Consider the following 16,122-nt stretch of genomic DNA (forward strand, 5'->3'; position numbering starts at 1 on the left):
AGGATCTAAGGGAGGGAGGCAGCATCCTCACGGGGGCTGATGCTCGGGGAGGGTTCCACTACCAAGTGTGATGGGTCATAGGGACTAGAGGGAGCTAGAGACATATGGGCCATGGAGCATCTCACCGGCTGGCTAAAGGGCTTGGGTTCTGAAGGCCTCATGTGCAGATGGGCCATCATCGCCTGAAGTCGCTCACTCTCCTTGGCTAGCTGCAGGGAGAGAGAAAAGGCAGGAAAGAAAGCTGCATTTCAGACTCTTTTCAGGATTCAGCCCTCTCCCCTTCCATCAGCATCCAACACCATCCCTCCCCAATCTTCTGCCAAAGGGAAAAAAGATGCCAAATTCAGACAGGTGTCCCTTAGTCCCAGATCCCTATCAAACGCCAGCGTTTACCACCTGTGCTAATGCCATTCATCCCATTTGGAATTTAGCATTTATTCATAAATGTTTATTGGCTGATTTACCTACCAAATATTTATTGAGCTTCTGCTACATCAAGGCCCTGTCAGGCCCTGCGGAGAATGCAAAAACGTGTCCCCAGCCTTGAGGAATGTGTAGTGTAGTGGGGAGCTGACGCTGCACACATATTTGTCGACAGATTAATTTCTCTCGTTGATTGATTGGTTCCCCTGATAAGTCTCTTGGGTATCCATGGTTCAGACTACTATCTCTCTATGATCTCTGTGTTCTTCACACTGACTTGGCCAGAATCTTTTTTTTTTTTTTTTTTTTTTTTTTTTTTTTTTTTTTTTTTGGTCACAATTTTTGCCTAAGACAACTCATTGGGAAATGGAGCATGTTTTGTCTCCCAACTTCAGTAGAACCCACCTGTCAGGAGGATGGCTAGTTATGTTGGAACTCTAGTATACTGCTTCTGTCCTCCCAGGGCAAGACCCTTCCTCCCCCCAAGTCCGTAGTGTATCCTCTCTAGAGTTCACCCCTTCCATCCTGGATCACCAAGACAATTTAGACAAGGTAAGGAGATCACTTTGACTGCAAAAACACATGGCTGAGTCCAGAGAGCCCCATGGAAAGATGCTGCTGACATCAGGGAAAGGGTGGGACCCCACAAGCACCCTGCACAGACACCCAGAGGACCACACCTGTATCTCCAGCTGCTGGACAACCTGCATCTGGACCCGGCACTGAGCTGTGCTTCTGTCATCAAGTGCATGTTCTGTGTTGAGGTGTCTTCGTGGGGGGAAAAAAGGGAAGGTTTAGCCTCGGGCTTCATCTAGGATTTGCACTGCCCTCCCCCCTCCCCAATCTGCCTTCCCTGATACATCCTTAATCCCCTCCCACACAAAGATGGAGAGATAGACAAGGGCCGACAGAGCGACAGAGACAAAGAGACAGAGAAGGTGGCCAAGGCAGAAGAAAGGAAAGATAGAAGCATCCTCCTCCTAGTCAGCTTCCTTTGATGTCTTTGCTAAAATCCCAGCTACAGAGAGATCTAATTGCAAATGAACTAATTAAGTAAACCTCTGACGAAGCGTGAAAACAATTTGTTTGACCCTGATGCTGCAAGGGGCTGGAAGACAGCAGAGTTAATCAGTCAGTGACAGAGCTTGGCACTCTGTGGCAGCGCCAACTGCCTGTCCGCCCCCTGCCTACCTGTCCACCCGCCCCCTCCAGGCCCCATCACTCTGCTGTCAGCTTCCTCCTGCCCCTGACCAGGGACACTGGGAGAATGCAGAAACTGGACCCTGCTCCCTGCTTATCCCTCAGCCTGCTCTGTTTTTCTCCAGGAGGGAGGAGCTGCTCTAGGTCTCCGAGGAGCCGGCTACAGGGCCCAGGAACGGTTGAAGGGAGGCCCAGGTAAGACAGATGAGTGCCTGGACTGAGAGCAGGCACTCACACAAGCACACCCTCACTCCCACAACTGTCACTGCCCTCCTTTCTCCTTCAAATCTCAAGTCTTGAACGCCCTCCAGCCAGCGAGTCCGTGAACTTGCTCTCTCTTTTGGGACTGAGGGAGTTAGCTGAGGCTGCCTGTGGTAGTCAGTGACCAAAGGGGGCAGGGAAGTGGAGGTAAGGAGTGGGAGAAGCTTGTTGGGAGGAAAAGGGAGAAAGAAAAAAAGGGGGGAAGGACTAAAGGGGAAGAAGTGGGGGCAGGTGGGTAACCTACTTGACAAACTGCCCCAGGTCTTCACAAAGGGTCTCACAACCTGGCCATTTGCACTCCCCATGACCATAGAGGGGATGGGAGCCAGGTGTATCTTCGTGTGAGGAGCTGGGAAGGGAAGAAAGGTAGGAGGTCAGGGGCCAGGGGCTTCTGTTGCTGACCACAACACCCTTTGGTCTAGCTGATCCCAGCTCCCCCTTCCCCCTCACTTTCCTTTGGTCCCCTGATCCCCACAATCAACTTCCAGCCCCAACTCCATTCCTCCCCCGGTGTTTAAACTCCATGGCTCAGGAGGCAGTGACGTGGGCTTCCCAGAATCACCCACCCCACCGCTTTCTCTCAGGCCCCCTCTCCAAAGGTACCTGTCTCGTCGAGGTGTGAGCACAGTGGGTTGCCCATTGGGTAGGGTGTGGTGGGAGAGGGAGGGTGAGACCTTAGGGGGAGCAAACGAGGTAGCGGTGGCTGCTGCTGTGGTGAGGTCCAGCCCCTCCTGTTTCACGCTGTCTTCAGCCGGCTGGGCAGCTGCACCATCGCCCTTCCACAGCTGGGGCAGGTCAGATGGGCACACGGCTGCAGAGAAAAGAGCCAGATAGAGAACCCTCCCGCTCTTAATCCTTCTTGGACAGCAGGAGACCCCTACAACAGACTCAGGCTAGACCCTAGGGATGGGAGGCTTTTGGGGCCTAAGGTTCTGGAGGCTGGTATGTGGGGGCTATAAGAGGCACTTACCTTGTGGGAGAGTTTGGAGGGGTCCTGTTGCCTGGCTGGGTTGCAGACTGACCAGACCCTGTCTCTGCAGGTTCAGCAGGTGCTGCTGTTGCAGCTGCTGCATCTGGAGAAGCTGTTGCTGGAAGGCCAGCTGCTTGTTCCCAAGTGCCTAATTCCAAGGAAGCAATGATGAAAGGAAGACATGTCTAATCAGGCCTTTCTTCACTGGAGCTAGATGCTTCCTGACCCCCAACCTCCTTCCACTCCCACCCCCACTATCTCCATCAAGCCTTTAAAAGCCCTTGTCCCTTACTTACCTCCCTTCCCCAAGACCAAAGTCCATTCCTGAACACACACACACACACACACACACACACACACACACACATACTTCAGCTGATATCTGAGTGTCATCCCACCCTCTTATCTTTCCTCTAACAGCCTCAGCTTTTGAAAAAGTCATTGGTGCATAGGGCAATGCTGAGAAGGGGGACAGGACAGCTCTGCTCCTTTCTCCCGCTCTGTCCTACTCTCTCTTTCTTCTTCTCTATTGTCTTCTCTCTATTCTTTCCTGTTGCACTCGTCTCTCCTGTTCTCTCCTTTTTTCCTTTCTTTTCACTACTTTTTTTTTTGTTTTGTTTTCTTCTGATCATTCTTATTCCCCCCTCATCTTTTCTCTTCTTGGGAGACCTTAGGCATCATTTATTTCAATCCCCTACTTTCCCAGATAAGAAACAGGCCTAGAAACATTAAGCTAGCAAGGAACATTAGTAAGATTCTCTGTGTTCTCAAAATCCCTTCCTCTTTCCACCATTTTTTCCCTCTTACTGAATCACTGAATTTATAATCAGAAGATCATCTGGACTATATCTCACACAGCTCAACAATCTCTTCTAGATCATCACTGATATATATGGTCTTAGAGTCTCTGCTTGAATAGTCATCCCAATTAGAAGGTAGTTACCTTCTACCTTCTAGCAGCACATTCCATATTTAAACAATTCTAATTATTTAGAAAGTTCTCCTTACATTAAGCCCAAATCTTTCTTACTGTAACTTCCACCCTTCATAGTGATCTCCACAATCAACTTCCAGCCCCGACTCCATTCCTCCCCCAGTTTTTAAACTCTTATCTACTTGGAGCTATAAAGAATAAGTTTATTCTCTCTTTCATATGACAGGGCTTTAAACAATTAAAGAAGGCAAACATGTCCTACTCCTTCCCTCTCTTCCCAAGTCCTCCAGACTAAACACATTCAGTTCTTTAAGCTATTCCCACTACAATGTGGTTTCCGGACTCCTCACTGTCCTAATCACTTTTCTCTGGACTTACTGCTGTATGTCCATCTCCCTTTTATCTCCTATGTATAATCAGAAAAACTTCCCAGAAGTTAGGGGTTCCCTAAGAGGAATAGGTCACAAGCGGGCAAGATAAAACCCACGATAATATGTTCAATCATTTCAATCCAACACACACACCCGACACACACACCTTCCATCCTAAACTCACATAGGCCTGCATCTACCTGGAAATGACTGTTTTTGTGACAGATAACACAGTGGGGTCAGAAGTGAAGCTTATCATTTGTCTCACCAACTATTCCCTTCCCTCCTTATTCCTCCTAAGGACACCTAGTCACACCCACACACAACAACTCTGTCTTCCACCCCCCAGAACATACAAATTCAGACAGGGCCATTCAGCCATGAGCACAGGCAAGTCAGTCAGTCAGCGAGTATTTATGGAGCCCTCCAGGACCATGTCTGCTCTAGGAGCTTGCAGTGGTGTCTGTTTGGGGCTTGCTAATTATTGGGGAAACAAAACATAGGGTCACAGATTTATAATGTCCCTATCAGAGTGAAAGCATCTTGAAAACAGGAATTGTCTTACTTCTCTATTTGTATACTAGCACTTAGCTCAATGTTTCTTTTACACACCATTTATTCAACGCTGAGAGAACCCTTAGAAACCATTGAATCCAATTCCCTCATTTTGTAGGTAAGAAAACAAGACACTCTACTCTTAGTGTGGAGTGTCTTGCTCCAGATCATACAGCCTGCGAACATCTGAGGCAGAATTTGAATCTGGGAATCCTGACTCTAAGACCAATGTCCTATCCATAATATGGCCCACCAGAGTAATTCAGAGGAGAGAGTACAGCAACTGTAAGAATAGGTTGAGGTAAAAGTGGTGATTCAAGGTAATTTCAATAGACTTGTGATAGAAAGTCTGTATTCAGCCATCTGTATCCAGAGAGAGAACTATGGACATTGAATATGGATCAAAGCATAGTATTTTCACCTTTTTGTTATTGTTATTGTTTATTTGTTTGCTTGGGGTTTTTTTACTTTTTCATTTTTTCTTTTTTGATCTGACAAATATGAGTATATGTTTAAAAGAATTATATATATTTAACCTGTATCAGATTGCTTGCTGCCTTGGAGTTGAGGGAGGGAGAAAAATTTGGAACACAAGGTTTTTCAAAAATAAATGTTAACTATCTTTGCATATATTTAGAAAAATAAAATTAAAAAAAAAAAGACAGAGGCTTGAAGTAGCAAAAAAAAAAAAAAAAAAAAAAAAAAAAAGTCATCAATTGTCCTGGTATGTTAGTGAATGTTTGGTTCCAATCATGGAAGACTCCATGGAGGAGGCCACTCAGAACTGTCATTTCCCCCTCACCCCATCCCCCAATACGGGAGGAAGGAGATTGTTCTAGACACAGAGCAGGCGCTGTCAGAAGAGTTACAGAAGAAAAGTGTGGTTTGGATAGGATGGCAGGCTTTGGGCTGGGGGAATTCAGGAGGCCAGCAGAAGCAGACAGATGAGGCAAGCAGAAGGAAGGCTGAAGGATGGAGGGAACTTGGCAGTTGGGAAGCTGACAAACAGAAAGCCACAGTGTTGAGATCCACAGGAGAGACTTTAAGAGAATGGAAGGAATGTTGCAAAAGTATAAAAAACATGTTTGGCCCCAAAGAACAGATTTGAGAATCTCCTCCATTCCAATCAGAGGTTGAGGGGAGGGCAAATGAGTGTGGACTGTTGTTGCTAATGTTGGATTTTTTTTTCCCTGTGTATTATAAATTGTTTTGCCATTTTTTTTTATTTTCTCTCCTTCATCTTCATAAAAAAAATTCTTTGTTTTAGGGAATAACTCTTGGGAAGTCTATAATGAAAAATATGGGTGATTTCTTAAAAGATAGCCATAAAAAATCTATTTTTTAAAAAACATAATAGAAAGATCTGAAGTTCAGGAAAGCCAAAAGTGAGGTATGAGCATACATGTACACACACCTCCAGGAAACTTATACATATGTAACTACAGAAAAATATGACCAGAGCTATCATCATCATTGTCATTATTATTATTATTATTATTAAAACTTGGCCTCAGATACTTCTTAGCTACAGGATCTTGGGCAAGTCACTTAACCTGTTTGCCTCTGTTTCCTCAACTACAAACTGGGAATAAAAATAGCATCTCCCTCCAGGCTGTTTCAAAGATCAAATGAGATAAGTTTAGCTCAGGGCTTGAAACACAGTAGGCAATTACATAAATTTAGCTATTTTTTTTCTTCTGTGTGATCCTAGACAAGTCACTTAACTTCTGTCTTAGTCTCCTCAACTGTAAAATGGAGATAATAGCATTACCCTCAATAGTTGTTGTGATGATAAAATAAAATAATCATTGTAAAGCACTTAGCACAGTATCTGGCACAGTGGAGGAGCCTAATAAATGCTTGTTTCTTTTTCAACTATGTCCGGCTTCCCTACTTCCTAGGAAGGATAGGATGTATAGTTGGCTAAGAAGGGAGTGGAGGGAACAAAGGGATCCAGCTGCATGCCCCCTTACTCAAGCTTCTTACCTCTTTGGGTTGCTGTTTCCCAGCTTGCTGCTGGGTAAGGAGCTGTAAATGAAGCTGCTCTTGCTGTTTCTTGTAATATTCCTGTAACTGAGGGGTAAGGGAAGAGTGGGAATAGGTCAAAGAGGGAAGGAAAAACAAACAAACAAGTAAATCATAAACTGGCTTGTTTTCCTTCTTCTTCCACCCTACCCCCAAACTGTGGACTCTTCACTGCCCTAAAACTGGAGTGAGGAATTGATCCAACTTGCTTGGTAAAATGGATCCAGGAGGCTAAGAGGTTATACCCTTTCCCAGGGAAAAAGCACTGATCTAGGATTCACAGGAGCTGCACTCAAAACTTGTTTCTGATGCTTATTACCTGTAATGACTTAAGCAAGTCACCTAAGCCCCTGATTCATCATCTGTAAAATGAAGGGGTAAGACAAAAAGGGTTTCAGAGGTCCCTTTGATCAGTTTCTAGATTTCTGATCCAAACCTCTGACCCCTGCCTGCTAAGAACTATTTTTGGGGAATGTGGCAGGGCAAGAAGAGAAGAGATTGGTAAGAGAACAGACTTGGTGGCTACTGTCAATCACCAGAAAAAGGGATTTTTCATATAAAGGGCCCATAGTTCCAATGGTGAAGAGAGTCATCTGCATCCAGAGAGAGGACTGTGGAGACTGAATGTGGATCACAACATAGTATCACTTTTTTTGTGGTTGTTGTTTGCTTGAAAACATTTTTTTCCCTTTGAGATCGAATTTTTCTTGTGCAGCATGATAATTGTGGTAATATGTATAGAAGAATTGCACATGTTTAACAAATATTGGATTACTTGCCATCTGGGGGGGCTGGGAAGAAGGGAAGGAGAAAAAAAATTTGGAACATAAGGTTTTGCAAGGGTAAATGCTGAAAATTATCTATGCATTTGTTTTGAAAATAAAAAACTTTATAAAAATAAGTGGAGGGCACAGTCCTTCCCTCAGCCTCTGTACCTCCTGAAAAAGAGATGAGGCACCCCAGATAAGGCTGAGGCTATGGTTTTTTTAATCGGTTGTTTCAGCCCTCCCTTCCTTGCAGAGGTAGAAGGGAGATCTTCTGGACAGGTCAGAAAACCCTATTCTTTTCCCTATCAGGTCCAGTGCTTTGGAGATGAGGATAGGATGGGACCTCAGAAACCCACAGGGAACTAGGGAGTAGAGTGTATATATAGAATAACTCTCAACAAAGCAAAAAAGAAAAAAAAAATAACCTTTGACCAGCACCCAGCTGTTCTAGAAGAATGCAGGCCTGTCTAGCTTGAGCAGTTTCTCTGACTGTCAAACAGGTTTCTGTCACCCTCCCAGGCCCCACCCCTTCATTAGAGCTGGGGGCTCCAACTTTGGTAATAAATTAGGACCAGAGGCAGGAGGCAAGGTCTGAGGATAAAAAGGAGAGACTACTAGAAAGAAGGTGAAGAAGAGAGGAGTCTTGCTCCCATGCCTTACTACCCAAGCAATAATAGCCCTGTACTTGTGTAATGTGGCGGACACTAGTAGTGAAAGATGAGGAAAGGGGGCAAACAGGCTGGGGATAGGTGGGGTCTCACCTGTTGAAGCATGATGGCCTGTTGCTGTTGCAGCAGGGCCTGAAGCTGAGGAGGTGACAGAATTTGCTGCATCTGCTGGGGAGTAATCATCTGTGGAGACATCATGGCCACAGACACCGGCACCTGAGGGTGAGGGAAGACAGTATCCCAGTCAGAAATCTTCTCCACTCAGCATTCTCCAGGCCTTTCTCATTCCCATTCCCAGGGGCAGACCTGCCATACCCCAAAACGCAGAACCCAGAAATGGAAACGCCTTCAAGACTAACTTGGTCAAGCCCTACCTGAACAAAAATCCTCTCTACAACATTCCTGAAGTCCGTCCACAAGCATTTATTATTTATTTAGTCTGTGCCAAGAACCGTGCTAAATACTAGTAATACCAGCACATATTCCCTTCCCTCAAGGAGCTCACATTCCACTGGCACCTTGCTCCCTAACATGCCCACTCTTCAATCCAGTAACACTCCTCTTCTTGTTGTTCCATCAACAAGACATTCCATCTCATCTCAGCATTCTCTCTGGCTTGTCCCCCCTGGCTAAAGCACTCTCCTGCTTCGGTTCTGATTACTGATCTCCCAGGCTCCCTTTACCTGCCAGCCAAAATCCCACCTTCTACAGGAAGCCTTCCTGAAGTCCTCTTAAATTCCTGTGCCTTCCCTCTGTTGATTATTCCCTAATTTTCCTGCATATAGCTTGTTTTGTATGAATTTGTTTATTTGTAGGTGTCTTTATTAGACTGTAAGCTCCTAAGAGTCAACTAGATGGCACAGTGCAGTGCCAGTCCTGGAGTCAGGAAGACCTAAATTCAAATGTGACCTCAAACACTTAGTAGCTAGGTGATATGGGGCAAGTCACTTAACTCTGCCTCAGTTCTCCACCTGTAAAATGTGTGGGAGAGGGAAAAGGCAAACCACTGTAATATTTCTGCCAAAAAAAAAAACTCAAATGGGGTCACAAAGAATTCAACAATGATTCAACGACAAAGAGGGCAAGGGAGTCTTTTGCCTTCCAGTCCCTGGTGCTTAAGACAGTGCTAGTACATGTTTATTAATCAGGCTGACTGATTGATTAGTGGGAGACCACATGTAAACAAAAGGTACCCAGAAGATATAGACAGAGTAGATAGAAAGTAGCCTGAAAGGAGAAGGCATTTGAAATTAAGAGGACTGAGAAAAGCTACCTTAAAAAGTAGGTTTTGAAGGAAACTAAGACCTAGAGACTTATCAATCAACAAGCCTTTATTAAACACTTACTGTGTACAAGATTCAGTACCAAGCCCTGGAAATACAAAAAAGTTCCTAGCCTCAAGCATTCCCACTCTAATAGAGTGAGACAATATGCAAACAGCCTTGACAACCAAGAGCTACATGGTGAAAAGAGGAAGTAATCTCAGGACCACGGAGGAACAGGAAAGACCCTCTTGGAAAGTGGGCATTCCAGACCCAGAAGAAAGTCATTACAAAGACCCATCCCAGGAATAAGAAATAAAGTGATATGTGCAAGGTATAGTCAACTTCTGGATTGCTGAGTTTGTGGATGAGGGTAAGTAACATGTGAGAAGCCTGGAAGGGAAAGAAGGAGTCATGTTAGGAAAGAATCTTTCCTTATGGAAAAGGACTCACATGTGCAAAAATGTTTGTAGCAATTCTTTTTGTAATGGCAAGGAACTGGAAACTGAGTGGATGTCCATTAGTTGGGGAATGGCTGAATAAGTTATAGTACATAAATATAATGAAATATTGTTCTATAAAAAATGTTGAGTGTGCTGATTTCAGAAAGGCCTGAAGAGACTTACATGAACTGATGTTAAGTGAAGTGAATAGAACCAAGAGAACAAGTTACACAACATCAACAAAATTATGTGATGATCAATTGTGATAGATTTGACTCTTTTCAACAGTGAGATGATTCAGGCCACTTCCAACAGACTTGTGATATATCCAGAAAGAGGACTATGGGGACTGAATGTGGATTACAACCATAGTATTTTCACCTTTTTTGTTGTTTTTGTTTGCTTGCTTTTTTTTCTTTCTCATTTTTCCCCTTTTTGATATGATTTTTCTTGTGCAGTATGATAAATGCGAAAACATGTGTAGAAAAATTGCCCAGTGCTTCTTGCTATCTAGGAGAAGTTGGAGGTGGGGAAGGAGGGACAAAAATTTGGAACACGAGGTTTTACAAGGGTGAATGTTGAAAACTGTATTTTGCATGTATTTTGAAAAATAAAAAGCTATTATTATTATTATTATTATTATTTTAAATCTTTCCTTATACCAAGCTGAAAACTTCCTCTCTCTAGCTTCTACTCATTGATCTCTGGAGTCAAGCAGAAGTCCAATCTCTCTCCTCCAATACTTGAAAACAATGATCACAGCCCCTTCTTTCTCACCTCCACCTATCTTTTCTTCTCCATGTAAAACATTACCCATTCCTTTAATTGAGCCTCAACTGGATCTTGTTTCCAATCTCCCTGAATTTCAGTCACCTTCCTCTCCTACCTGTTCTTCCTAAAATGTGGCACAGAGAATCCAATACTCCAAAAGTTCTCTGACCAAAGGGAAGGTCATTTCCCTAATCCTAGGCACTGTGCCTACTCTAATGCAGCTGAGGCCACCGATAGCCATTTTTCACTGCTGTGTCATGCTGCTGACTCATATTGAGCTGGTTGAAGAAGATGTTGATGGTGCACCCACCAGTGACCAGGAGCTCCTGTTGTATGAAGAGAATGACTTGAAAGTAATGGCAGGGATGGTCTGAATGGTGCTATTCTCATTCTCACATAGTCTTACTCCCTCAGAGGCAATGTGGTATGGTGGATGGAGTATTGAACCTGAAATTAGGAATACCTAGGTTTGAATCCCAGCTCTGGCATTTAGTAGTGATATTATTTTGGGCAAATTTCTTAATCTCTTTGAGCCTTAGTTTCCTCAGCTGGAAAGATATTATGATAAGAATATAGTAATATTTATAAATTATATCTCACAGGGTTTTTAGGAAGGGAGCACTTTTAAAGCTAAAACATGAGTTATTTGAATTATTATAGACCCAGCTAGTCAGGGTCTATAGTCAGGGTCAGCTAGTCAGAATCAATGATACAAACTGGCTCTGAAACTCAGAGGCCTACAGTAGGTCTTAAACCCATGACCCCAGCCTGCTGAAAAAAAAAAACCAAAACACTTTCATTTATATTACATTTTACAGTTTACAAATCACCTTCATCTCAACAACCTTGTAAGGAAGGTAGCAAAAGTATTTGTTATTCAATCCTGTCCAACTCTTTGTGACCCACGTGGCATTTTCTTGGCAGAGATACTGGAGTTGTTTTGCAATCAAGGAAACTGAGGCAAACAGGGTGAAGTGACTTGCTTAGGGTCACAGAGTTAGTAGCTGTCTGAGGCCATATTTGAAGTCAGGAAGATGAGTCTTCATGACTGCAGGCCTGGTACTTTATTCACTCTGCTACTAGCTGTCCTGTAAAGGATTATTATTCTCTCTTTACAAGGGAGGAAATATGTTCCAGAGAGGAAACTTAATTCACTATCTCATAAGTGATCAATAATAAAAGCTGAAATTTCAACCCAGATCCTCTGAATTTACATCTACATTGGCACATCTCTATATACATAAATAAGTACTTGTACTTATGGACTCCTGGACCATCCTCCCCTCTGCCAAAGAACCTAGAATGAAAGTCTCTGGAGAAAAGAAGCAGGAAATGGGGTGAATAGATGGGGCTCATACTCCTATAGGGTAACTCTCTATTCTGTCATTTCCCCCAGGGGGTAAATCAGAGAGCCAGGTTTAGCATTTACCTTCCAGTTTCCAAACCTGAGCCCTAGGAGGAACTGTGGAAAGTATGGAACCAAGGCACATGTTCACAGATTCTAAGGCTCCAAGAAAGGTTAGAGATCACCCTACCTTTATTTGAAACAGGAGTAAACAGAAGCCCAGGAGGTACAATGTTTAGCCCAGAGTATCACAGTTAGGAAGCAACAGAGCTGGGATTTGAATCCAGGTTTTCTAACTCAAAATTCAGTATTTGTTCTTACTATGTGGTATACTAACCTTTCTTTGCCCCTCTTTCTTATCAACCAATTTGAATTCTACCCTGCCTATCTTTGAGGCCCAGATGCAATTCTTCCTCCTCCATAACAGACAACCCAAGCCTGGCCAGTCTACCCTTCTCTAAATTCCTGTAGTATTTGGCGGCCTTCACTGTTTTTATGCATATATTCTCATCTCCCCAAATATAATAAAACCTGGATTAAAGGGAAACCAACTACAAAATCCTCATTAATAAGAATTGTTTTTCTTCCCTGTACTCCACTTTTTGGAGAAAGAGGCAAATGGAAAAAAGGGGGCGGAGGGGTTGGAGAGACTTACAGGGATTTGTTTAAAAATAAACAAACAAACAAAGCAAGCCAAACAACTTCCAGGCTATGTCCTTGGCTCCTCATATATCTCTCTTCTAAAGCCTTCCCTCCCTCCCTCCACTCCCCTCCCCTCCCCTCCAGATGAGAATTCCTGATCAGCAACAAAATTGGGAAAACAAAACCACAAATCCACACAAAAGAATAAAGGATCATGAGACAGGGAAGCAAACAGGACATTTTTGTTCTGATTTTGCTGAAGTTAATATACACATTGATTTGAACAGATTGTAAATAATTTTTGGTTTTTGGTTTTATGTATAGATCATTTTCTTTGTTTATCTGAATATTTGTTTTTGCTCTTGGTTACTAAGGTTGGAAAGGAAAGGGGGAGGAACAGAGGGAAGGAGAGAGGGAAAGAGGGAAAGGGAGGACATAGGAAGGGAGAGTGAGGGAAAGAGATGGAGGCAGAGGGAAGGAGGGAGAGCGAAGGAAAGGTAAAGGAAAGAGAATGGAGGGAGAGGGAGGAAGGAAGGAAAAGGAAGAGGGAGAAAGGGAGGGAGGAAGAGAATTTCTAATCATAATGTTGGGATCTGACCTGAAAGATTTTCAATTATCAAAGAGCTTCTACTGTTTTCTAAGTACTATGAGAGAGAGAAAGAGAGAGAGATGGGGGGGAGGAGGGCATATTTCTACTCATAATATTGGGATCTGGGATATGATCTGAAACATTTTCAATCAACAAAGTTTTCTGAGTATTATAATTAACAACTCAGGAAATTAGACTGAAAGAGAAATACTGGGCTGTAGTCAATGGACTTACATTCAAAATCTCAGTAACACCACTAACTCCCTGTTGTCACCCAAGTCTCTTCCCCAATCTGAGCCTCAGTTGGAAAATGAAGGCATTACACCAAAATGATCACTATGGTTTCCTCTAGTTCTAAATTCACCAGCCTGGGATTGTAAAAAGACTTTGTTGGAGTACACCATTGACTCTTTCCATATTTAAAAAAAAATAATTTTGGACCCTTGAAACAAACATATTTTTAATATACTATTGGTTTAAGTTTTGAAAGATACTTGAAATTGTGGTTTAAAAAAGTGACTATTACTACCTTCTATATTCTTTGACTCATACTTTACACATATACCTCAAGAGGGTCAAATAGAGAAAGTAAAGTCCAATATGCATTAAAACATTCATAGAGAAGCAAAGAACTGGAAACAAATTAAGATAGTGATTAATGAGGGAATAGACAAATTGTGATACAAGACTATGATTATTAATGTTATGTAATGTAATAAATGACTGAAAAATACAAGCCATAAGAAGATTTAAATAAAATGATACAAAGTAAAAAAAAAAAAAAAAGCATAACCAGGAAAACAATATGCACAATTATAACAACAATGTAAATGTAAAGAACAACAAAAATGGAAACCGAATACTTTGTAATTATAATGATCAAACTTGGTCTATAGAAAAGATACAAGAAAACACCTCCCTCTCTTCCTTGCAAAGATGCGGAGTGGGGGGGGGGATGACTGTGGATGTAGATAAGTGCATCCACTGTCAGATTTGATCATGTTCTGTGTGTTTTGCTGAATGGCTTTTCTCCCTTTATCTTTTATTAAGAAATGAAGGTGATTAAAACACAAAAATATATTCATTAAAATTTCTGTGAGAGGAAGGAAAGAGGGAAAGAGGAAGGGGAGGAGGAAAGGAAAGAAAAAAGGAAGAAAGGAGGAAAGTAGAGAAGGGGAAAGGAGGGAGGTAAGGAAAGAAGGGAGGAAGGGAAGAAAAGAAGAAGGAAGGGAGGAAGGAAGGGACGGAGGAAGGAAGGAAGGAAGGAAGGAAGGAAGGAAGCAAGGAAGGGAGGAAGGAAGGGAGGGAGGGGGGAGGAAGGAAGGAAGGGAGGGAGGGAGGAAGGAGGGGAGCAAGGAAGGGAAGGAAGGAGGGGGGAGGAAGGAAGGAGGGAGGGAAGGAAGGAAGGGGGGAGGGAGGGGGGAGGGAGGGAGGAGGAAGGGAGAGAGGGAGGAAGCAAGGGAAGGAGGAAGGGAGGGAGGGAGGGAGGAAGGGAGGGAGAAAGGAAGGAAGGGAGGGAGAAAGGAAGGGAGGGAGGGAGGAAGGGAGGGAGAAAGGAAGGAAGGGAGGGAGAAAGGAAGGAGGGAGAAAGGAAAGGGAGGGAGGAAGGAAGGGAGGGAGAAAGGAAGGGAGGGAGGAAGGGGAGGGAGAAAGGAAGGGAGGGAGGGAGGGAGAAAGGAAGGAAGGGAGGGAGAAAGGAAGGGAGGGGGAGGAAGGAAGGGAGGAAGGGAGAAAGGAGGGGAGGGGAGGAAGGGGGAAGGAGGGGAAGGAAGGGGAGGAAGGGAGGGAGGAAGGAAGGAAGGAAGGAAGGAAGGAAGGAAGGAAGGAAGGAAGGAAGGAGGGAAGGAAGGAAGGAAAGCCCCTTCCTAACCATAAGTTTCTATATGACCTCTCTCAATAGGTCGAGACAATTTTTTCATCCATTTCCTTTATCTGAATTTTTTCCTTCTGTCATCCTTTCCCTCTAAGCTCATTAGAGATATTCATTCCTCTTCCTCCACTCTAGCTCTTTCACTGTAACCTAAAATTGACCCATAAAGGTCACTGCTTGACTGGAAACACTCAAAACTAAGGAGGTTGATTACCTAACCTAGAGAGGGCAATTAGCCAGTCAACAAGCATTTGTAAAGCACATTTCCGGGGGACCAGTTTAGAATCAGAATCCCAGAGTCATAGCTCATAGGCTTCATTTTTCAGATGAGGAAAATGAGGGATGTTTAACAGGGGTGAAATTCAAACCCAGGTCCTCTTAATTCCTAATCACTTGCTCAATACACTAAACCGCACTACCATTAAGACTGATGCTGATTTCAGAAAGACCTGGACTTACATGAACTGACGCTAAGTGTAGTAAGCAGAACCAAGAGAACGCTGTACACAGCAACAAGATTATGTGATGATAAACTGTGATGAACTTAGCTTTTTTCAACTATGAGGTGAATTCCAATAGCCTTGACATGGAAAGAACAATCTGCATTCAGAGTGAGAACTGTGGAGACTGAATGTACATTAAAGCATAGTATTCTCACTTTTTGTTGTTGTTGTTTGTTTCTTTTTCTTTCTCTGTTTTTTTCCCCTCTTTTGATCTGATTTTTCTTGGGCAGCATGATGAATATGGAAATACGTTTAGAAGATTTGCACATGTTTAACCATATTGGATTGCTTGCTGTCTTGAGGAGGGGGGAAGGGGAAGAAAGGGAGAAAAATTTGGAACACCAAGTTTTACAAAGTGAATGTTGAAAATTATCTTTGTATGTATTTGGTACAATTAAAAAAAAAGATTAATGTTCAGAGAACTATCTTGCCCGAAGTCATACAACTAGTAAATGGTAGTTAGGATTTTGAATCTAAGTTTTGTGTCTCTAATTCCAGGGTTCTTTCCATTTACACCATGCTT

At 43.2% G+C, this 16,122-nt stretch overlaps 1 protein-coding gene across 2 annotated transcripts in view; it reads right to left on the reverse strand.

Annotated features, from left to right (window-relative positions):
- The window catches only part of FOXP4 (forkhead box P4), a 99,158-nt gene that overhangs the window by 26,474 nt on the left and 56,562 nt on the right, over positions 1 to 16,122 (reverse strand). For both annotated transcript variants that reach the window (XM_031964888.1, XM_031964889.1), the window contains exons 4-10: positions 8,268 to 8,390; positions 6,701 to 6,787; positions 2,855 to 3,002; positions 2,488 to 2,695; positions 2,129 to 2,233; positions 1,104 to 1,191; positions 126 to 209 (exon numbers count right to left, since the gene is read on the reverse strand). In XM_031964888.1, the coding sequence (XP_031820748.1) occupies positions 126 to 209; positions 1,104 to 1,191; positions 2,129 to 2,233; positions 2,488 to 2,695; positions 2,855 to 3,002; positions 6,701 to 6,787; positions 8,268 to 8,390 (843 nt within the window). The remainder of the gene's footprint in view (positions 1 to 125; positions 210 to 1,103; positions 1,192 to 2,128; positions 2,234 to 2,487; positions 2,696 to 2,854; positions 3,003 to 6,700; positions 6,788 to 8,267; positions 8,391 to 16,122) is intronic.

The sequence above is a fragment of the Sarcophilus harrisii genome, chromosome 4 (genome assembly GCF_902635505.1).
Source record: "Sarcophilus harrisii chromosome 4, mSarHar1.11, whole genome shotgun sequence".
Taxonomy (NCBI): Eukaryota; Metazoa; Chordata; class Mammalia; order Dasyuromorphia; family Dasyuridae; genus Sarcophilus; species Sarcophilus harrisii.